General features: G+C 44.0%; 1 protein-coding gene across 2 annotated transcripts in view; it reads left to right on the top strand.

Moving 5' to 3' along the window:
- The window catches only part of MYH9 (myosin heavy chain 9), a 247741-nt gene that overhangs the window by 145867 nt on the left and 81856 nt on the right, over positions 1-20018 (top strand). For both annotated transcript variants that reach the window (XM_073557995.1, XM_073557996.1), the window contains exons 18-22: positions 4275-4344; positions 15208-15368; positions 15744-15852; positions 17425-17556; positions 17898-18104. In XM_073557995.1, coding sequence (XP_073414096.1) covers positions 4275-4344; positions 15208-15368; positions 15744-15852; positions 17425-17556; positions 17898-18104 — 679 coding nt within the window. The remainder of the gene's footprint in view (positions 1-4274; positions 4345-15207; positions 15369-15743; positions 15853-17424; positions 17557-17897; positions 18105-20018) is intronic.

Genomic DNA, 20018 nt, shown 5'->3' with positions numbered 1-20018 from the left:
CACACAGAAGGAAGGGGGTTTTATTCACCACTTTTTTTTGATCAAGAAACCGGACCAATCGGTGGATAAGGAATCAAGATGGAGTCGGTGCCGACGGCCATAAAGCTACTACATCAAGACTGCTTTATGGCTGTAGTCGATCTGAAGGATGCATATTATCATATCCCTATCCATCCAGATTACCAAAAATATTTGAGGGTAGCACTTTATATCCAAGGCGTACTGAAGCATTTCCAGTTCACAGCTCTTCCGTTTGGTATATCCATAGCCTCGAGAGTTTTCACCAAGGTCATAGAGGAGGTAACAGCTTTCCTTCGCATTCAAGATACATTTATAATACCCTATCTGGACGATTTCCTCATAGTGGGCAACTCCGAGGACCAATGTACTGCGCAGTTAAGCCAGGTGACCGACACCTTACAAGAATTAGGGTGGATAATTTCAAAAAATCAAAACTACAACCCCTAAAGCAACAGACCTTCCTAGGATTTATCCTGGATTCAGAACAGCAGGTGTGTCTGCTTCCGGAGGCCAAAAAAGAAGGTGCGGAACATGGCCCTGTCAGCCCGAGACCAGCCTCAGATGACGTTGAGGAAAGCGATGTCTCTACTAGGCACTCTGATGTCCTGTATTCCTGCGGTCAGGTGGGCTCAATTTCATACCCGTCAACTCCAGTGGGAGATACTAGCAGCACAAAGATCGCTAGGAGGGCGTTTAGGAGGTCTAGAGCTTTCACTACAGACCAGAGACACTCTCAACTGGTGGCTGGACAGTACAAATTTGGCCGCAGGAATACCTTGGGACAAACAGGCGACAGATGTAATCCTAACGGACGCAAGCTCCCTGGGGTGGGGGGCGCACCTAAGGGGTCACATAGGCCAAGGGTCCTGGACACCAAGAAAAGAGGGCATCCTCCAATCTCAGAGAATTATGGGCTGTGAACAAAGCCCTAACCCACTTCCTTCCCCTACTCAGGGGTTGCAAGGTCCGCATCATGTCAGACAACAAAGTAATGGTGGCATTCATCAACCACCAAGGGGGGACAAAATCATACTCCCTCATGAAAGCAGCAGACGACATCCTGGGCAAGGCGGAGCAACACTTACACTCCTTAACAGCCTTGCACATAAAAGGGGCAGAAAACAGAGACCGATTTTTCTAAGTCGCAATACCCTGAAGCAGGGGGAATGGGTCCTAAATCGGTCCATTTTTCAAAAGTTAACGCAGCTTTGGGAGGAATCGGTGATGGACCTCTTTGCCAACAGACACAACAGGCAAACACACAGGTTTTGCTCCCTAAACCCAAGGGAAGATCCATGGGCAGTGGACTCTGCACATTCAGTGGGACTTCAAGTTGGCCTATGTGTTCCCCCCCCCCCCCCCCCAAGTCGCTCTGATCCCAACAGTGGTCAAAAAGATCAGGACCGATCAAGCCAGAGTAATTCTGATAGCCCCATTTTGGCCAAAAAGGCCCTGGTTTGCTCTACTGCGGAAAATGTCCGTCTCCGATCCATGGGTTTTGCCAGAGATCCCGGACCTCCTAGCCCAGGGCCCGATATTCCACGCGCAAGACAAGGGATTCCATCTGACGGCGTGGAATTTGAAAGGGCGCTTTTAAGGGGTAAAGGGTTCTCCCCGGGGTTGGTAGCCACCCTGCTCGAAAGTAGGAAACCGGTGACAACTAACATCTATGGCAGAACATGGAATAAATTCCTACAGTTCCTAGGCAAGCCGTTAGAACAAGAACCCCCAATTAGTGCCATCTTCAGAGTTTTTGCAAGCAGGTTTACAGCTAGGGTTAGCGGTAAATACACTAAAGGTTCAGGTATCTGCACTAGGGGCACTCTATAATTGCAACTTGGCAGCAAATAGATGGATAGCCAGATTCATCAAATCATGTCATAGGGCTAAACCTATTCCAATACCAAGGATAGCTCCGTGGGATTTAAACCTAGTACTAGAGGCCCTCACGAAAGAACCATATGAACCATTACATCAGCTCCCTGTAAAGTTTCTGACCCTAAAAACAATCATTTTAGTGGCCCTTACTTCAGCCTGTAGAATAAGCGACCAGCAGGCTCTCAGTAAATCCACCTTTATACACAAGTTTTTCAAGACAGGGTGGTGCTAAGAACAGACCCCGCTTATCTGCCTAAGGTAGCGTCTGATTTCCATCGGGGTCAAGAGATTATCCTCCCATCCTTCTGTGATAATCCAAAGAATCCACTGGAAGAAAGGTTCCATAGTTTGGATGTTAAGGCTGGGTGCAGACGTACTTTTTGGACCTGCGGATTTTTCCGCGCAGAATGGAAGAAATCCGCAGGTTAAATGACCTGCATTTTTCCTGCGGATTTCTTCCATTTTTCATGCGGTTTTTGTGCGGTTTTCCCCCTGTGGATTTGGTGACAGGGGACATGGAAAACCGCACAAAAGTAACATGCTGCGGATTTTGTACCGTGGAAAAATCCGCAGCGTCTGCACAGCGTTTTTTTTTTACATTGATTTAAAGGCTACTGTACATCACAATGCAGAAATGCAACGTTTCTGCGGGGTAAAATCCGCTGCAGAACCGCTGCAAATCTGCATCGTGTGCACACAGCCTAAGAGAGCCCTGCTAGAATACATATCTGTCACCAGCCAGTGGAGGAAGTCCCAGTCCCTATTCGTAGCTTTTCAGGGTGCCAGGAAAGGCTATTGGGTTTCAAAAGGGACTATTGCTAGATGGATTAGGGAAGCCATTAGTGTAGCCTCCTCAGCTAGTGGTATCCCGATTCCTGACGGCATCAAGGCTCATTCCACCAGAGCCATGGCGACCTCCTGGGCTGAGAAAGCAGAGGTATCGATTGAACAGATTTGTAAGGTCGCTACCTGGGCCTCACCTTCCACCTTCTTTAAGCACTACAGATTAAATCTATCCTCCTCTGCTGACTTAACCTTTGGTAGAAGGGTGCTGCAAGCGGTGGTCCCTCCCTAAGGTATCTCGAAGTCTCCAAAAGTCTCTCAGGTGGTGCTGTCATGGGTGAAGGGAAAACCACCATGGTTACTTACCAGTAGCCGGTTTTTCCGGAACCCATGACAGCACCCATATATTCCCCCCCCCCCCCCCCTTTTCACCGTATGGGTGTGCACGTTTAGTAGGGTGCATTTGTGTGATGTGGTGTTGGATTAACATGTTACTAACCGGGAAGTCCTCTCAATGCTCTGTAACCCAACTGAAGCGGGGGAGAGGTGCCGCCCCTTATATCTCAGTAGGTTCCTGGCGGGGCGGATCCCTCTCTCAGGTGGTGCTGTCATGGGTTCCGGAAAAACCGACTACCGGTAGGTAACCATGGTGGTTTCGTTTTTTTTGTTTTTAGGTTCGGTCTCAGTTGAAGTGTTCAAATGGTAAAAATTAGATCTCTCCATTCTTTGTAGGTTCATACACTGCCCATATTGCAAGATTTCCAATACTTATTTTCCTCACTGTATAAGAGGCAGGTGTGTGTTTAAGAAATTAAAATTTCCCACTTCACAAACTACAGTTCTGCAGACAGGCACATTACTAGCTGGCATGTCTATGCTGTATGTGGAGGTCCTTATACAGGGGGTGTCCAAATTTTCTGTAGTCCAGAAGAAATCATTGGAAGGTGATTGGTTAAATAAAGGTGTCCAGCCCACTTCAGTATGGTGAATCCTTGACAGTTGGCCCTCATTCACACGTCAGTATTTTACATCCGTGTTTGTCTTGGAAAATCAGAAGTGGAACTTGGAGAAACTATATAATTGAAAGGTTGACGCCTGTTCTGTGTTTAGACACACATTGTTTTGAGATGCAAATATGGATAACACTAATCTACATATTTTTTAAAACTTGCCCGGTTCAGTTATGAAATGAGCCATTTCTTAATGATTTTGACATCCTGAATTCAAATCTGGCAATACATTTTTTGTTGACTCTTGCTTCAATGATCTTAGAGATTTCCTTTTTCCTGCTGCAAATCTGTGTGTATCACCAACCAATAACGAAGCATATTTCATTTCACCAGAGCTGTTTAAAAGAAGCTGAGCTGTGATTGGTTGCTATGAGCCGAAATGCAGCATGTTGCATGTCTTCCCCCTCTTCCCCCCTTTTTTTTTTTTTTTACATAGGCTATAATGGTACTGTACATCACCTGCGAATCCGCACCGTGTGCACATAGCCTTAGGTAGATATTTGTTTGAATTTGACCTTTTTATGCTATTAACCTTCTTTTTTTTTTTTCTTTTTTTTTTTTTTTTTTTTTCTTTATATAAAGATATGAGATTCTCACTCCAAATTCCATTCCCAAAGGCTTCATGGATGGAAAACAAGCATGTGTCCTAATGGTAAGTAGGATGTCCCTATTTGTACTAGGGATTGGATTGCAAACATAGCATTTAGTTCATTGACGAAAAATAAATACCATTAAATAAACCATGACTGCCCTACAGATCCCCTTTCTTTTTAGCACAGCCACTCTGGTTACTGGCAGTCTTTCATTTGTATTTGACTTGCAAAGAACTGTACTTGGTGCCATCTTTTCAAGTGTGATATATTGATATGAAGGGTTATCCAGACTATGAAATAGTTCTCAGACATAAGTTTCTGCCATGTAGTTCTCTATATTCATGGCCACTGCCTATCTCTAACTCCTTTAGCACCACTGCTTGACAGAGGCATAGCATTCATCATTGGGAAGAGCAACAAATTAAATTAAAACCTCTGCAAGAAGTCCAGTAAGTGACTGGAATGGGGCTCTTTATTTTATACTACTTAGACTGATAAACATAAACTTTGAGATTCCCTGTAAATATACATGAGCAGCATTAGCGCTATCAAAAATGTGACTTCCTCCAAGGAAGGTGTGAGTTGTGCACCAAATTACAATCAGAACAACAGTTATGGTGGAGATGGTGCAGCACTCAAGTGTGTATACAGTTGGGGTCAAATATTTGGACAGTGATCGAATCTTCATGATTTAGGGTACCGTTACACTTAGCAATGCACCAGCGATCCCGACAACGATATGGATCGCTGGTGCATCGCTAAGTGGTCGCTAGTGAGCTGCCACACAGGCAGATCTCACCAGCGACATAGCAGGAGTCGGGGGTCGCTACTTACCTGTCAGACGCGGCGATCCTGACATCCTCCCGCCCGCGTCCACGTGTCGCTCGTCAGCGCCACAGGAAGCCCAGCAGGAAGCGCCCGGTGAGAAATGGTCCAGGACATTCTCGCGCGACCAGCGATGAGCAGCGGGGGAGTCGGTCGGAGGTAAGTATCAGACATAGCGATATCGCTGCTATGTCACAAAATCGGTGACGTTACAGCGATATTGCTAGCGATATCGCTATGTGTAACTGGAGCTTTAGGCTTTGCACGTCACTAGTTATTTAAAATGAAACTGAGATGATACAATTAAAGCGGATACTTGCAGGTTTAATTAAAGGGGTTGAATAAAAATCTTATGAAACGTTAAGGAATTGAAACCATTTTTTCTCATTTCAGAGGCTCAGAAGTAATTAGACAAATTAAATTTACCGTAAATAAATAAAATGTTGACTTTTAATTCTTTGCACAGCATCTTTTGCAGGCAGTGAATGCCTGAAGTTTGGAAGTCTGCAAACTGTTTTCTCCTTTGTGATGTTTTGCCTTTAACTGGAGCTGACTTCAGTTGATGCTTGTTTGTGGGTCTTTCTGCCTTAAATTTTTGTCTTAAGCATGTGAAATAAATGCGCAATGAGGTTGAGATGTGGTGATTGACGCAGTCATTGCACAATCTTAAACTTCTGGGTTGCTTTTGCCGTATGTTTTGGGTGATCTGTGAAGCATCGACCAATCAATCTTGCTGCATTTGTGAACTTAAGAATTCTTCCAGCGGTTTGAATTCAGTCACAACAATAAACACTAGTGACCCAGTGCCATTTGAAGCCAATCATGCCCATGCCATCACACTGCCTCAGCCATGTTTTACAGAGTATGTGGTGTGCTTTGGATCATGAGCTGTTCCATGCCGTCTCCATACTACCCATCATGCTGGTACCGGTTCATCTTTGTTTACTCTGTCCAAAGAATGCCTTGCTAAAAAGTCTAAAGAAGCAAGTCCAGTTCTGGAAAAGTCTAATCTGGCCTTTCTATTTTTAAGACTGATCATTGGCTTGCACCTTGTTTGCTCCAATTTAGTCTTCTCTTTATGGTAGACTCAGATACTGAAACACCTACTTCCTGGAGTGTGTTCTGCACTAGGGTGGAAGTTGTGAAGAGGTTTTTCTTCACCATGGAAAGGATTCTGCGATTATGTGGACATGGGTTTTTTTTTTGTTTTTTTTGTTCAAAAGCTCACCATTGTCCAATTAATTTTAGAGGCTTGAAAAAGACAGCTACATATTTTAAGAGCTGGAATTCCTAAACCATTACTCCAGCTATGATGTGAATACCCTCAAATTAAAGCGAAGTCTGCATTTTAAACCCATATTGACTGTGGAACAGTTTTCCCTTCACCCATGACAGCACATCGGAGAAGTATCCACCCATCAAGGACAGGAAAACTACTGAAATAAGTGTGGCACCTCTCCCTCGCATCAGTTGGTTTCCTGTACTTGATGGGAACCTCGTATTGAAATCTACAGTTGAACAATGGAATGAAAGATCATATCCAGCCCTGTCCTGGTGTACGGAAGAACAGGCTTACATGCCTGTGGTGCTGGTTTTCAGGGTCCTAGAAGCGCTGTCACTGGTCCAGAAGGGACTCTGTTGCATGTGCTGGCAGCAGAGACAGATGCATTGCGTGTCTCAAACCAACGCACCACTCAGTGTGGCATGCAGCCTGGATGCACCACTAATGCGGTGCCCCCCCCCTGCTGATGTCACGGGCGCAAACCACTCTGGGAATGGGCGTGCCAGAGTGATGTCATATGTGGCGGTTCTCGCAGGAGAGGTACAGGTCTCTGAAAAGACATATAAAAGGGAGACAGACCATAAGCAAACGCTTATGCTCAAGCTCTCCGAGTACCATGGAGGATCAGACAACAGCAGGTGGCTCAATCAGCAGCATGGGGGAGCTGTCCCAGTCAGACTGGCAGTGTCTCGGGGCTCCTTGGTGTCCAGAGGATGCTTTGTGTTCCAGAATAGCCTCTGAATCTGGTACCCTTAAAGTGACAGCGCATGGTGAGTGATCTTTGTGAATGTCACCATTTTAATAACACCCCTTCCCCTTGTCTTTTTGTTTAAAACACTAGGAGAGACGTAAGCAAGCTAGCGCTAAAAAGAGGAACAGGATATGGAAAACCCTGCTAGGAGTGGACTGGCATAGAAATCTGTTCATGCTGCATCCACAAAACAGTGACGAGATCCTAGACTTTGTTGCAAGCCTTAGATCAGCCATCAGGGCTGAGGTGGAAAGCTCCCTAAAAACCCTATTGCAAAAAGAGAAAAAGATACAGGGGAGTCTCTTCTGATTCTAATGTTTCTCTGTTATCAGAGTGAGAATATCGGGATAAGGTCCCTAGGATTGATGGGACCGTATCGAAATCCTCAGAGGTCTTCCCTATCGTTTGAATATTCTGGAGTACTTAAAGATCCGTTAGATAAGAAAGCGGATGGATATCTGAAGCACACATGGGAAGCAGGGGGTCTGAAGACAGTGATTGCCGGAACCTGTACTGCCTGTTTCCTTAGGATTTTGCTGCAACATGTGAAGGAACAGCTCCAAGGATAAAACCCAATGGGATAAGATTTTGGGCATCCTGCCTTTAACAGGGAGCCACAGCATTTCTGTCAGACTCTGAGAGGCTAGCAGCTAGGTCTGCTGGCTTGTTGAATGCAGCAAGTCGAGCCTAGTGGCTCAGGCTTTCCAGGAGATCTCCAGTTTAAAAATAAACTATGCTCTATACCATGAGATGTCCAATTTCTTCCAGAACAGCAATTTGCCAACATATTGGTAAAGGCCAGTGACAAGAAGGGCTATCCTGGGTTTACAAATGATTCGATGAAGACTTCTTTTTGGAGGAAAAAATGTAACGGGGGGGGGGGGGGGGAGATGTCCTCCAGAGGGGTTAAGGAAGGGGGAGTTTAAAAGTAGAAAAGAGCCCTGAGTTGTGTTCGGAGGACCCGCTTGAAAATCCAAAAAATAGTCTCCTGTGATGCCATGCTACAAGTAAGGCCGGGATCGCACTTGCAAGAAACTGACTAGTCTCGCATCTTAATACCCGGCACTGCCGCCGGCACTCGGGAGCAGAGTGTGTGGCTGTATGTATTTGTATGCTGCCGCATGCTCTGCTCCCAAGTGCCAGTGCCGGGTATTGAGACTCGTCTGAGTTTCTTGCATGTGTGATCCTGGCCTAAGGGAGAAGGCTCTGCCTCTTCATCCAGGCCTGGGAGAACATCTCTTCCAGCAGCTGGATTCTGGACATTAGTAAGGGAAGGTCTAAAAATAGAATTTGTCTCAGCAAACCTTCATAGTGACACCGCCCAGAAGGTCATCGGAAGATCTTGGGCCTGATTAAAAAAAAAAAAAAAAAAATCCGGTTCTGTGCAAAGTCCTGGCGATAGGAAAGGTAAAGGTGCTTTATCCCCCCCCCCCCCCCCCTATTTTGATGATAAAAAAAAATAAACAGATGGTTCATTCAGAACCATAATCAATCTGAAGAACCTCAACCAGTGGTTAAAGGTCGCATCTTCAAGATGGAATCAGTGTGCACGGCCATAACTGCTCTCCCAATTATTTCATGGTGGACTTCGATTTAAAGGGTGCTTGCCACATGATTTATGCAGTCAGGTACCTAAGGATAGCCCTGTACACACAGGGGAAAATCGAGCATTACCAATTCGGAGCCCTTCCATTTGGGTTATAGGCTCCGAGGATCTTCATCAAGATAATGGCAGAAAAGCCGGCCTACCTCCACAACTGGAATAGTTATCGTTTCTTAGTTGGACGACTTCCTCATAGTTGGGGACCACTGCACAACACAACTGAGAGATGTGAGGATCGTCTTAGAAGATCTTGGCTGCATGGTGAACACTCAATGTCAAGGCTTAAACCAGTAAGAGTAAAGTCATTCCTGGTCCTTGTTCTGAATTCTGAACTCCAAACTTGTCTCTTACCTGTGGACAAGGTAGTAAATCTTGCCTCAGCAGTGATAATCTTCCAAAAATGACCCCTATTGGCAACTGACCTCCTGCATCCCAGTGGTGTGATAGCTCCACACAAGGCAGCTTCAAATGGGATATTCTGACTGCACAGAGGTTGCTTTAAGGACATTTTAGAAGGGAAGGTGGAACTTTCTTTAGACATCAAACTCCCTCTTGTGGTGGACACAGGGCAAACCTAACATCAGAGATGCAATGGGTAAAGCCAGTAAATAGTCACAACTGATGTGGGCAACTCTGGTTGGGGAGTGTACATGAGGGATCATACAATTCATGGTTCTTGGTCACTCTTAGAGAGGGATCAGTTGTCAAACCTGAAAGAACTGTGTGCTGTAGAAAGTGCTCTAAAACGCTTGCTTCCCTCCCTTCTTGGTCACCATGTCCTTGTAACTTCAGGCAACTGGGCTACAGTGGCATATATCAATCACCAGGTGAAAACAAGGTAACACTAATGGAAGCAGAAAGCAGACTCTTCCAGCTGGCAGAGAAACACCTTTTGTCCCCAACAGCGCTGCACACAAAGGCAGACTTCCTAAGCCACAACAGTCAAATGGACCCTAAACTCCCAGGTGTTTCAGCGGATAGTTCGCTCATGGGGGGTTGCCTGAAATGACTTGTGTAATGACAGACCATGAAAGTAAAAAAAATTCTGTTCGCTAGACCCAAGGGAAAACTCTTATGCAGTTGATGGCCTTCAAGTCTCCTGGAACTTAGGATTGTTTACTTTCCCTATAATATCTATAATACCTGCAGTTGTGATAAAGATCAGGGAGGATCAGGCAAGACTGATTCTGATTGCCCCATTCTGGCCAAAAAGACCATGGTTTTCCCTACTGAGGACAGCGTCCTTGTCAGATCCATGGATCCAGCAGGAGATCCCAGACCTTCTCACTCAGGGTAAAGTATGCCACTCAAGCAAAGGGCTTCCATCTAGCAGCATGGAATTTGAATGGGCAATACAGAGTCAGAAAAGTTGTGTGTTTGTTTTTTTGTTTTTTGTTTTTTTTTTTTTTTTTTCTCAAGGGTTAGTCTCCACCTTGTTAAATAACAAAGATTTATGGCAGGATGTGGAGAAAATTTCTGGAACTGTCAGGGGAAGGCTTTGGAGGAGCTCTAGTATGAAACCAACTGGAACCTTTTTCCCCCAGAGGGGATTTGAGCTAGTGTTTGCTATTAGTACCCTCAGAGTCAGGTGTCAGCGTTGTACAATTATATCACTGCCAATAAGTGGGTATCGAGATTGATAAAATCCTGTGATTGTTCCAGGCCAATTCCAAATTTGAACCTTTACAGGAATTGTCGGCTAAGCACCTTACCCTTAAAGCTATCATATTGGTAGCACTAACTTTGGCCCGCAGGGTGAGCAATATACAGGCCCTTTCTATAAACCCTTCTTATACACAAGTATATGAGGATAGTTATACTGAGACCTGATGTGGCCTACCTTACCAAGGTAGCCTTAAAGTTTCCTAGGAGTCAAGAGCTTGTCCTAAAATCCTTTTGTAATAACCCTAGGAATCCAGGCAAGGAAAAAATTCAGTCTAGATCAGTGTTTCTTAACTCCAGTCCTCAAGACCCACCAACAGGTCATGATTTCAGGCTTTCCTTAGTATTGCACAGGTGATGCTGTTAATGTTTGAGCAGGTGATGAAATTATTACCTGTGCAATACTAAGGAAATCCTGAATACTTGACCTGTTGGTGGGTCTTGAGGCCTGGAGTTGAGAAACACTGGTCTAGATGTTGGAACACTGTTAAAGTGCATATCCATGACTAGTCAGTGGAGGAAAGCCTGGTCTGTGGCCTTTCAGGGTAGTAGGAAGCGGTATGGGTTGTCCAAAAGTACTTATTGCAAGGGGGATCAGGGAGGCCAGTAGTGTAGCCTACTCTGCTAGTGGTGCCCTGGTTCCTGAGGGCATCGAGGCTCACTACCAGAGTTGTGGTGACCACCTGGGCAGAGAGCGTGGGGGTATAAATTGATCAGATTTGTAATGCTGCTACCTGGTCCTCACCATCTACTTTCTTTAGGCACTACAGACTGGATCTAGCCTTCTCTGCGAACATAACCTCTGGTAGAAAGGTGCTGCAAGTGGTGATCCCTCGCTAAGGCATTTCAATTCTCCATAAATCTTTCAGGTGTACTGTCATAGGTTAAGGGAAAACACCAAGGTTGGTTACCGGTTGACAGTTTCTCCAGAACTCATGACAGCCCCCCTCCTTTCTCACCAAATGTGTACTATGGATTGGGTGTATTTTGATGTGGTGTCTTTTGGAGATCCTCTAATGCTCTGTAACCCAACTGACGTCTTACCCTTGGTGGGAGGATCACTTTCTACAGAGGTGTTGTAATGGGTTCTGGAAAAAAAGTAACCTTGGCGTATCTTGATGTTTTAGTAAACTGCTAAAATACCGAACTTGTCTCTCTACAAATATTTCTGGATCAAACAAAATATTTTAAAGCCACTTCTGTGTTCTTCTCTTATTCTAAAGAGAAACCATTTACTTTATCTATAAAAAGTGTAAAATCTAAAAAATCTCACTTTGTACACATTATACAGTATGACAAACCCAATTCAGTCATTGGAGACTTAAGTTCACACTCTTTCAATGATTTTATGTATCGTGGCATAACATTAAATATCTGGTCCTTTTTAAAAGGTCTTAAAATTAAATACAACTTCAGATTAGTACGTGACCATTTTGTCACACTCTGCTTCTGCATTTTGGCTTAGTGTTGCCATAAGATTTAAAATAAACTAAGCATGTGCTTAAATTACACCATGGCAAAAGGGGTCAAGTAACCAGGTGCTGCTGCTAATAAAATGCTTTTGATTACGGTAATTGTTCATTAGAAAATGTGCGACTCTATAGAAGCAGAAGCTTTGACAGTTTGCTAGGTTGGAACACTTGTGTTCAACCCAATGTAAAGCTTTAAAGAGATCAACGAACCGTTGTTGATGCCTATCAATCTGGGAAACGTTAGACCTTTTTCAAACAATTGAGTCATTTTACAGTGAAAGATTTACTCACGTGGAAAACGTTCAAGACCGTTCACAATTTTTGTGGGAGGTAACGTTTTAGTTAATTCGCCCCAAGATCAGCTCAACAAAATTGCAAAGAACCCCCAGAGCTACAGTTCAGACTCTAAAGTACTCAGTTAGTACAGTAATTAAGATTTAACACTTAAAATACTGTAATGAGCTTAAGTTTGAAAGGGTTTTGAAGAGAGCCTCATTCTACAAAGAACATGGCAGCAAAGTTTACAAAGTTAAACAATACTTGTAAACAGACTAGACCAGGTGTGGGGAATTTTCAGCCTGCGGGCCATCTACGTCCCACAACGTCCTTTACTCTGGTCAACAAGCTAATTGCCGGACATCGCAGTGCCTGGGCTGGCAAAACGCTGGCTCTTTAAGTACCTGACACTACGCGCTCACAAACTGCATTCACTACTGAAAGCTACAGCAGATGGAATGAAGGATTACATTATGACGCTGGCCAGCATCAGATCGTAGTTTGTAGGCAGACGGCGAGCTCTGCGCTCCAGTCCTACCAAGCAAAGCAGCAGCATCCCTGGACCCTCCTGTGAGGTGTATGTATCCCGACGGCCCCCACTGCTTGAGTCCTATGAATGTAATGTGAGAAGTGATTTCCCCCTGCAGTGTAATCTACATCTATGTTCAGAATTTACTGCTGCGAGTTCTTTTAAAAAATCATCAGACAGCTGTGCTCCAAACTGACTCCAATCTGAAAAAGCAGTTGCAAGTAGCCGTGCCATCATTACTACCTAGTCATACTTTGCATCAAAGAGAAACAGTCCTTGCCATTACATTAGGGGCGAGTTAAATGTTTGACCAAATAGAGCAGGATACATTTCGAGTTGATAATTTTGCATGGCCCCCAAGTGATTGCATTAATATCCAAATGGTCACTGGCAGAAAAAAGGTTCCCCACCCCTGGACTAGACCAAAGTGGAGATATTGGACATAATGCCCTGCACCAAAGTTGACGAAAACCAAACGCCACATGTCAGCATAAACGCCTCATAATAGCAACTGTCATATACGATGGGGAAGATAGGATTTCCACCCACAAAACTTGGGAACCGTGCATTCACTGAATGGTCCATGAACGCCTCATAATTCTAAAGTCAATAGTGTAACCATCTATCCAAAAGCTTGTCTAAAACTGCTCATGCAACAGGACAGTGATCCCAAGTGCACGTGCAAGTCTACATGAGAATAACTACAATTGCAGCACCTTTAGTCTTTAATTTTTTTTAGTTAATGTTCAGACCTCAAGGTCCTCTGAGTGCTGTGCCTAAACAAATGCCCACACAAACCTTAATTAACTCAATGGGGTCAGTCGCCAAATTAAGTTGCCAGTTTTCCTAGTATTTTACTCCCTCTGCTCAAAAACACTTAGGTTGTTTTTTTTTTGTTTTTTTTTGTTTTTTTTTTTCTTCAATAATCTGCCCTAAGGTTCCAGAGATCTTTAGTGCTAATTTGTATGTTCTCCAACAGGGTGTTTCTTACAGGCTAATAATGCTAAGTAGTGTAAATAAATGTCTCCAGAGAATTGTGTGCTAAAGGGGGTTTTACACATAGCGATATCGCTGTGTGAGATACTTGCCTCCGACCGCCTCCCCCACTGTCCATCGCTGATCGCGCGGCTCCATTTCTTGTCGTCAGCTTCCTGCTGGGCTTCCGGCTGTGTGAGACGAGCGACGCTGGACGCGGGCGGGAGGACGTCAGGATCGCTGTGTGTGAAAGGTGAGTATCGTGCGCTGCGTCGCTGCTGCATCGCTGTGAGATCTTCCTATGTGGAAGCTCACTAGCGATCATTTAGCGATGCACCAGCGATTCCTGACCGGGTCGATTCGCTGGTGCATCGCTAAATGTAAAAGGGCCTTTAGTCCCCCCCCCCCCCCCCCCAATGATTGCTAAATAAGAGCTTCTCTCTGGAATCCTTATGGCTGAATTTACATTACTAAACAGTCATACGGTTCCAGAGAGGAGTCTTAGGCTATGTGCACTCACTGTGGAATCACCTGCGGGTTTCTCCCCGCGGAACCGCAGGTAAAGTGACCTGCGGTTTGGCCTGCGGTTTCACACCTCTACTATGTTAAAGGTGTGAATCCGCAGCGGAATCCGCAGAAACAATTGACATTCTGCGGTTTATAAACTGCACGGAAAAAACCGCAGCGTGAGCACTGCGGTTTTGAAAACCCATAGGGTTACATGGTACTGTACCATGTCTGCGGAACTGCTGCGGTTCCGCAGGGCCAAAACCGCAGCGGAACCGCAGCAAAAACCGCAGTGTGTGCACATAGCCTAAGGGTACTGTCACACTTAGCGATGCACCAGCGATCCCGACCAGCGATATGATGTGGTCAGGATCGCTGGTGCATTGCTAAGTGGTCGCTGGTGAGCTGCCACACAGGCAGATCTCACCAGTGACATCGCAGGGGTCGGGGGTCGCTACTTACCTGTCAGACGAAGCGATCCTGACGTCCTCCCGCCTGCGTCCACGCATCGCTCGTCTCCACAGCAGGAAGCTGACGACGAGAAACGGTCCATGACGTTCTCGTGCGATTAGCGGTAACCAGCGGGGGAGCCGGTCAGAGGTAAGTATCAGACAGAGCAATATCGCTATAACGTCACAAAAACCAGTGACGTTATAGCGATATTGCTAGCGATATCGCTTAGTGTGACAGGCCCTTATGCGGCTGTACTCAGTGCTGCCATTCTGATAAAGAATAGGATTTGCTCTGCAGTACCAGACAGTGACTGCTACAGTCAAAACTAATGTCTTGCTAGCATTAGGAAAAGCTGAAGTATGTGGAGGCACGGATGGACATATCATCGGTGTAAACTGTGCAGCCACACAGGGACCCAGAGGGTTAATGGGCCCATTTCTTCCTCCGAATCAGGTGGAATTTTGCATTGATTAGCTATAGGGCTTGAAAGAACCCATATATTATTCTTGCACAGGGGCCCACTTGTGTCCATGTCCACCAGTGGGGGGAGGTGTATGTTGGTACTAACCTAATTTTGTTTGTAACAGATCAAAGCACTGGAGCTAGATTCCAACCTTTATCGTATTGGACAAAGCAAAGTGTTTTTCAGAGCTGGTGTCCTTGCTCATTTAGAAGAAGAACGTGATCTTAAAATTACAGATGTGATTATTGGTTTCCAAGCCTGGTGCAGAGGCTACATTGCAAGAAAGTAAGTAAGGGCACTTGCTTCGTCTAGATTGGTACGTTCTTAAATTTGTAGTTATGGGTCCTGCAACCTTCAAGAGTCCCGTTTCTCAAAATAGATTAAGATTCCATGAATAAAATATGCTGTATGTGTGTGTAAAAAAAAAAAAAAAAAAAAAAAAAAATATATATTATTGTTTGATAAGAGATTTAGGTTAACTTCAGGCAATTCCACCTTCAGCAATAAAGATCCTCAAAACATTGGGTGCCACAGTTTGAAGTTTAAGATTAGCTAGAACTACATGGAGGTTAGCAGACTTTTTGCACAATTAAAAAGAATAGAGGTTTAACAAGATGTTATATACAGTTTCACAAAAATTTACACCTTACCTATTTTCAGAGCTTTTGCCAAACGCCAGCAGCAGCTTACTGCAATGAAAGTAATTCAAAGAAATTGTGCAGCTTACCTAAAATTAAGGAACTGGCAGTGGTGGAGGTTGTTTACAAAGGTAGGAACTTGTTTTTGGTTTTCTTTAACAGGTTGACTGTCTTATATTGGCTTAGGGCATACTTAAAGCGTAAAAATCCTTTTATTATTTTTATTTCCTAAATCAATAGTACATCAAAATTAGCAACTTTGTAATATCTTATAATCATAGAATGTTAGGAAGGGACCTCCATGTTCATTGCGTCCAACCCCGTGTTCAATGCAGGATTCACCAAATTCTCTGACAGATGTCTGTCCAACATCTGCTAGAAGACTTCCATTGAAGGAGAACTCACCACCTTGTGGCAGCCTGTTCCACTCACTGTCAGTTTTCTAATATCTAATCTGTATCTTGTCCCTTTCATTTTCATCCCATTGCTTCTCATGTTTTCATGTGCAAATGAGAATAAGGCTGATCCCTTTACACTGTAACATCCTTTCAGATATTTGTAGACCGCCTCTTAGGCTGGTTTCACATTAGCGTTTTTTAGTGCAGCACATCGTGCGCGTCCATGCGCCCCTATGTTTAACATGGGGGCGCATGGTCTAGCGTTTGCATGCGTTTGTCTGCTTTTCCGTGCGCATGCGTGTTTTTTTTAAGTGTGCGCCTAGGCGTGCCGGACGCAACCTGTTGCATTTTTGGACCGTCCAACCTGTTTTTTAAAAAAACAAAAAAAAAAACCCCGCTTGCGCACAGAATGCGCCAAAAAAAAATCACAATCTATGGGAACGCAGGTGTGCGCATGGACATGCGCACGACTGCGTTTAAAATCGCATGCATTTTAAGAGTTAACATGGCTAGAAACTGGTTGAAACGCATACGCCTAAAAAAGCAAACGCATGATGCGTCTTTTGCATGCGTTTTTTATTGCGCATGAAGCGCAGCGCTAAAAACGCTAATGTGAAACTAGCCTTAGCCTTTTTGCAAGCTAAACATTCCCAGATCCTTCAGCCGTTTCATCGTAGAACATACATTGCAGTCTGCTCACCATCCTGGTAGCTCTTCTCTGAGCTCCAGTTTGTTCATGTCATATATTTTTTTTTTTTTTTTTTTTTTTTAATGTGCCCAGAACTGGACATGGTATTCCAGGTGATGCCTGACCCAGGAGGAGTAGAGAGGGATAATAACTTCACATGATCTAGACTTCTCAATACATACATCCTAGAACTGTTTGCCTGTTCTTGTGGCTGCATCACATTGTTGACTCGTGCAGTCTAATCTACTAGTATACCCAAGTCTTTCACATGTGCTGTTTCTTAGTCCTATTCCTTCCATTTTCATTTTTCTTTCCCAGATGTAGAATCTTGTAATATATCTTGCAATACAGTCCCTGACAGAAGTTGTCGCTTATCCATGTTATGTAAATAAACGCTTATAACCCGACGTTAAATTCATCCATTGGTTGTATAAATTCTTTTGAAAGCTAAAACCCTCCGAAATGTGTTTTAGGTTAAGAAAATAGATTGGCATCAATGCAAATACAAAACATCTTTCGTGTATCCTGCAAAAAATGACACCAATGTGCAGCCTTCTACTATATTTGTGTGGTGTGATTTCCCCGTTTTTGTTTATGCTGTATATTATTGTGTCCAGGTCAAACCACTTCTACAAGCGAACAGGTTTGATGAGGAATTGCATGCAAAGGAAGTGGAACTTCAAAAAGTGAAAGAGCTTCAAACTTTTTCTGACCAGAAAGTTTCTGAGATGGAGCACTTTCAGATGCAGGTGACTTAAATTTTTGTATATAATTAAAGCATATATTTTATTCACTATTGGCAATATTCTTCTGTTTGAGCTTACTTGTAACTACCACTTGCGATATTTTTGTACAGGTATGATAACTTGAGTAGGTGCTTCTGCTGTTTGACAAGTTTTATTCACATTAGGGATGCTTCATAAAAGCTGAATGGTACCAGTATTGTATCTTGTGGCAAAACTTGTCACGCTTCACATACTGGCGGCTTAGATACTAAACATTTTTTAATGTTTTACTCCTGATTTGCATCTGCTGTTATAAAGTTATTAGTATCTTTAATAACTTTGTAGTTGCATTATTTTTTATGTAGCTTCAGCAAGAGAAAATACAACTGCAGGAACAATTGCAGGCTGAAACTGAGCTTTGTGCTGAAGCGGAAGAAATGAGAGCTCGTCTAGCAGCTAAAAAGCAAGAATTGGAGGAAATTTTGCATGACTTGGAGTCTCGGGTGGAGGAAGAGGAGGAGCGATGCCAGATTTTGCAGATGGAAAAGAAGAAAATGCAACAGAATATTGGGGCAAGTTCATGACATGCTAACCGTGATCTATTTAGTTGAGGGTATTGGATCAGGCATAACCTTTTTACATGTAAAAATAGGACTAGAAATGCTACTTTAAAGTAAGTAGTTATATCAGGTAAATCATCAATTGTCTAGTCATCTGCCAAATTAACCTGAACACATCACAGAAATCCAGGACTCAAATAAGTTACTCTTCAAGTGGTGAATAAAGGCTTTTAATTTTTATTTAATAAAAATGACATTACTAGTGCATAAAAAGACACCTTAATATCTCAAAACATAAACTTACTGATTTCTCTAACAGCACTAATCAGTCATTTTCCAAATTCTCAAATCGCAATCTGCATTCAGTGATACCAACTGAAGAATCCTGTGAAATACGATGATCCAAGTTATGCACAATCCATTGCAGCATTACACTTTCTTCATACTATAAAGTGCTGGGCCGAAATACTAAAGTTTTTATTTCCCATTACCATCTCATCTGAAAGTTAGTGAGGGCACACTTGCCGGGCAAGTCCTAAACAAAGCACAACCTGATATTTCAGAGTATTCTCCAAGATTTAAGTTTGAAAACTCAGTGTTCAGGAGATAAGGTTCCAAGTCAAATTCACATCTCAATCTAGAAAAAATAAAACTAATCCTGTACACCTATCCTAAAGCACATCTGTGTTTTTGGACCTTGTGTACATGACTCAAAGGCCGGATGGGATAGGGTAGGGTGAACTGTGACTCCTTGACTGAATCTCCGTCTATTCTGCAACTGCTGTGATCCCTATGGTTATTTCACTGCTTGCCATTAGATAGGTCATTACTGTGGTCCAACAGTAGTGGGAACAATAGGACCCCAAGTTACTTATGTGACAGGTCACATCAATGTGGAGAGTTACTTGATGAACACTGATACTTTTGCATCCCTCAATAAAAGCTGATTATCCCACGCTCTGTCCCTGATCAGTGTTAGTCTTTCTGGCCGATATCATGGTGACAGGTCAAGGCAGTGGAGTTTCAGGACGCAATCCTCTGCCTTTTCCATGCTCAGTTGCAGGCAGCTGGAAGACCTTCCCAAAATCTTTAGTGTAGAAAGCCAATTATAGCCGACTACCACGGATCATTGAGCCATTTAGGATAGGTGTAAAAAAAAAAAAAAAAAAAAAACATTCTGGATTTTTTGTTTATCATTACTCCATTAAAATCAAAAAATAAAATACTTACCATGCAGTGTGAGGTTATAGGGCAGTGGTGGCGAGCCTATGGCGCGTGTGCCAGAGGGGGCACGCAGAGCCCTCGCGCCATCTCCTCAAAACTAGCGCCACCACCACTCTCCTCAGCACGCTCGTAATCTCCTGGACCCTCATCACTAGCGCTGGCGCCATGGCCACTCTCTTGTGCACGCTCACATCAGGCCGCGCCGTTCCATTAGTCTGCGCATGTGTTGAGGACGGGGATGGTGCGCGGGCTGAGGAGTGGCTGCAGTGCTATTGCCGAGATGGCGCGCGTGCCCACAGGTAGGATTGATAGATGGAGACCAGATCAGCGTTACAACTGGCAGATGTGAGTTTTTTTTTTATGCAAGGCCATTATTATACAGTATGCAGCGTCATGTGGGGCCATCATACTGTATGCAGCGTCATGTGGGGCCATTATACTGTATGCAGCGTCATGTGGGGCCATTATACTGTATGCAGCGTCATGTGGGGCCAGTATACTGTATGCAGCGTCATGTGGGGCCAGTATACTGTATGCAGCGTCATGTGGGGCCAGTATACTGTATGCAGCGTCATGTGGGGCCAGTATACTGTATGCAGCGTCATGTGGGGCCATTTTACTTTTGAATAAAAATCCTATCCATTCTCAAAAACAGACCTTCACCTCAATCGGTGGCTAGTGTCTTAGGCTTGGAGTGCAGGG

The sequence above is a fragment of the Dendrobates tinctorius genome, unplaced genomic scaffold (genome assembly GCF_039654945.1).
Source record: "Dendrobates tinctorius isolate UK_male_01 unplaced genomic scaffold, ASM3965494v1 ptg000012l, whole genome shotgun sequence".
Classification (NCBI taxonomy): Eukaryota; Metazoa; Chordata; class Amphibia; order Anura; family Dendrobatidae; genus Dendrobates; species Dendrobates tinctorius.
This window is presented reverse-complemented; position numbering and strand designations above follow the sequence as displayed.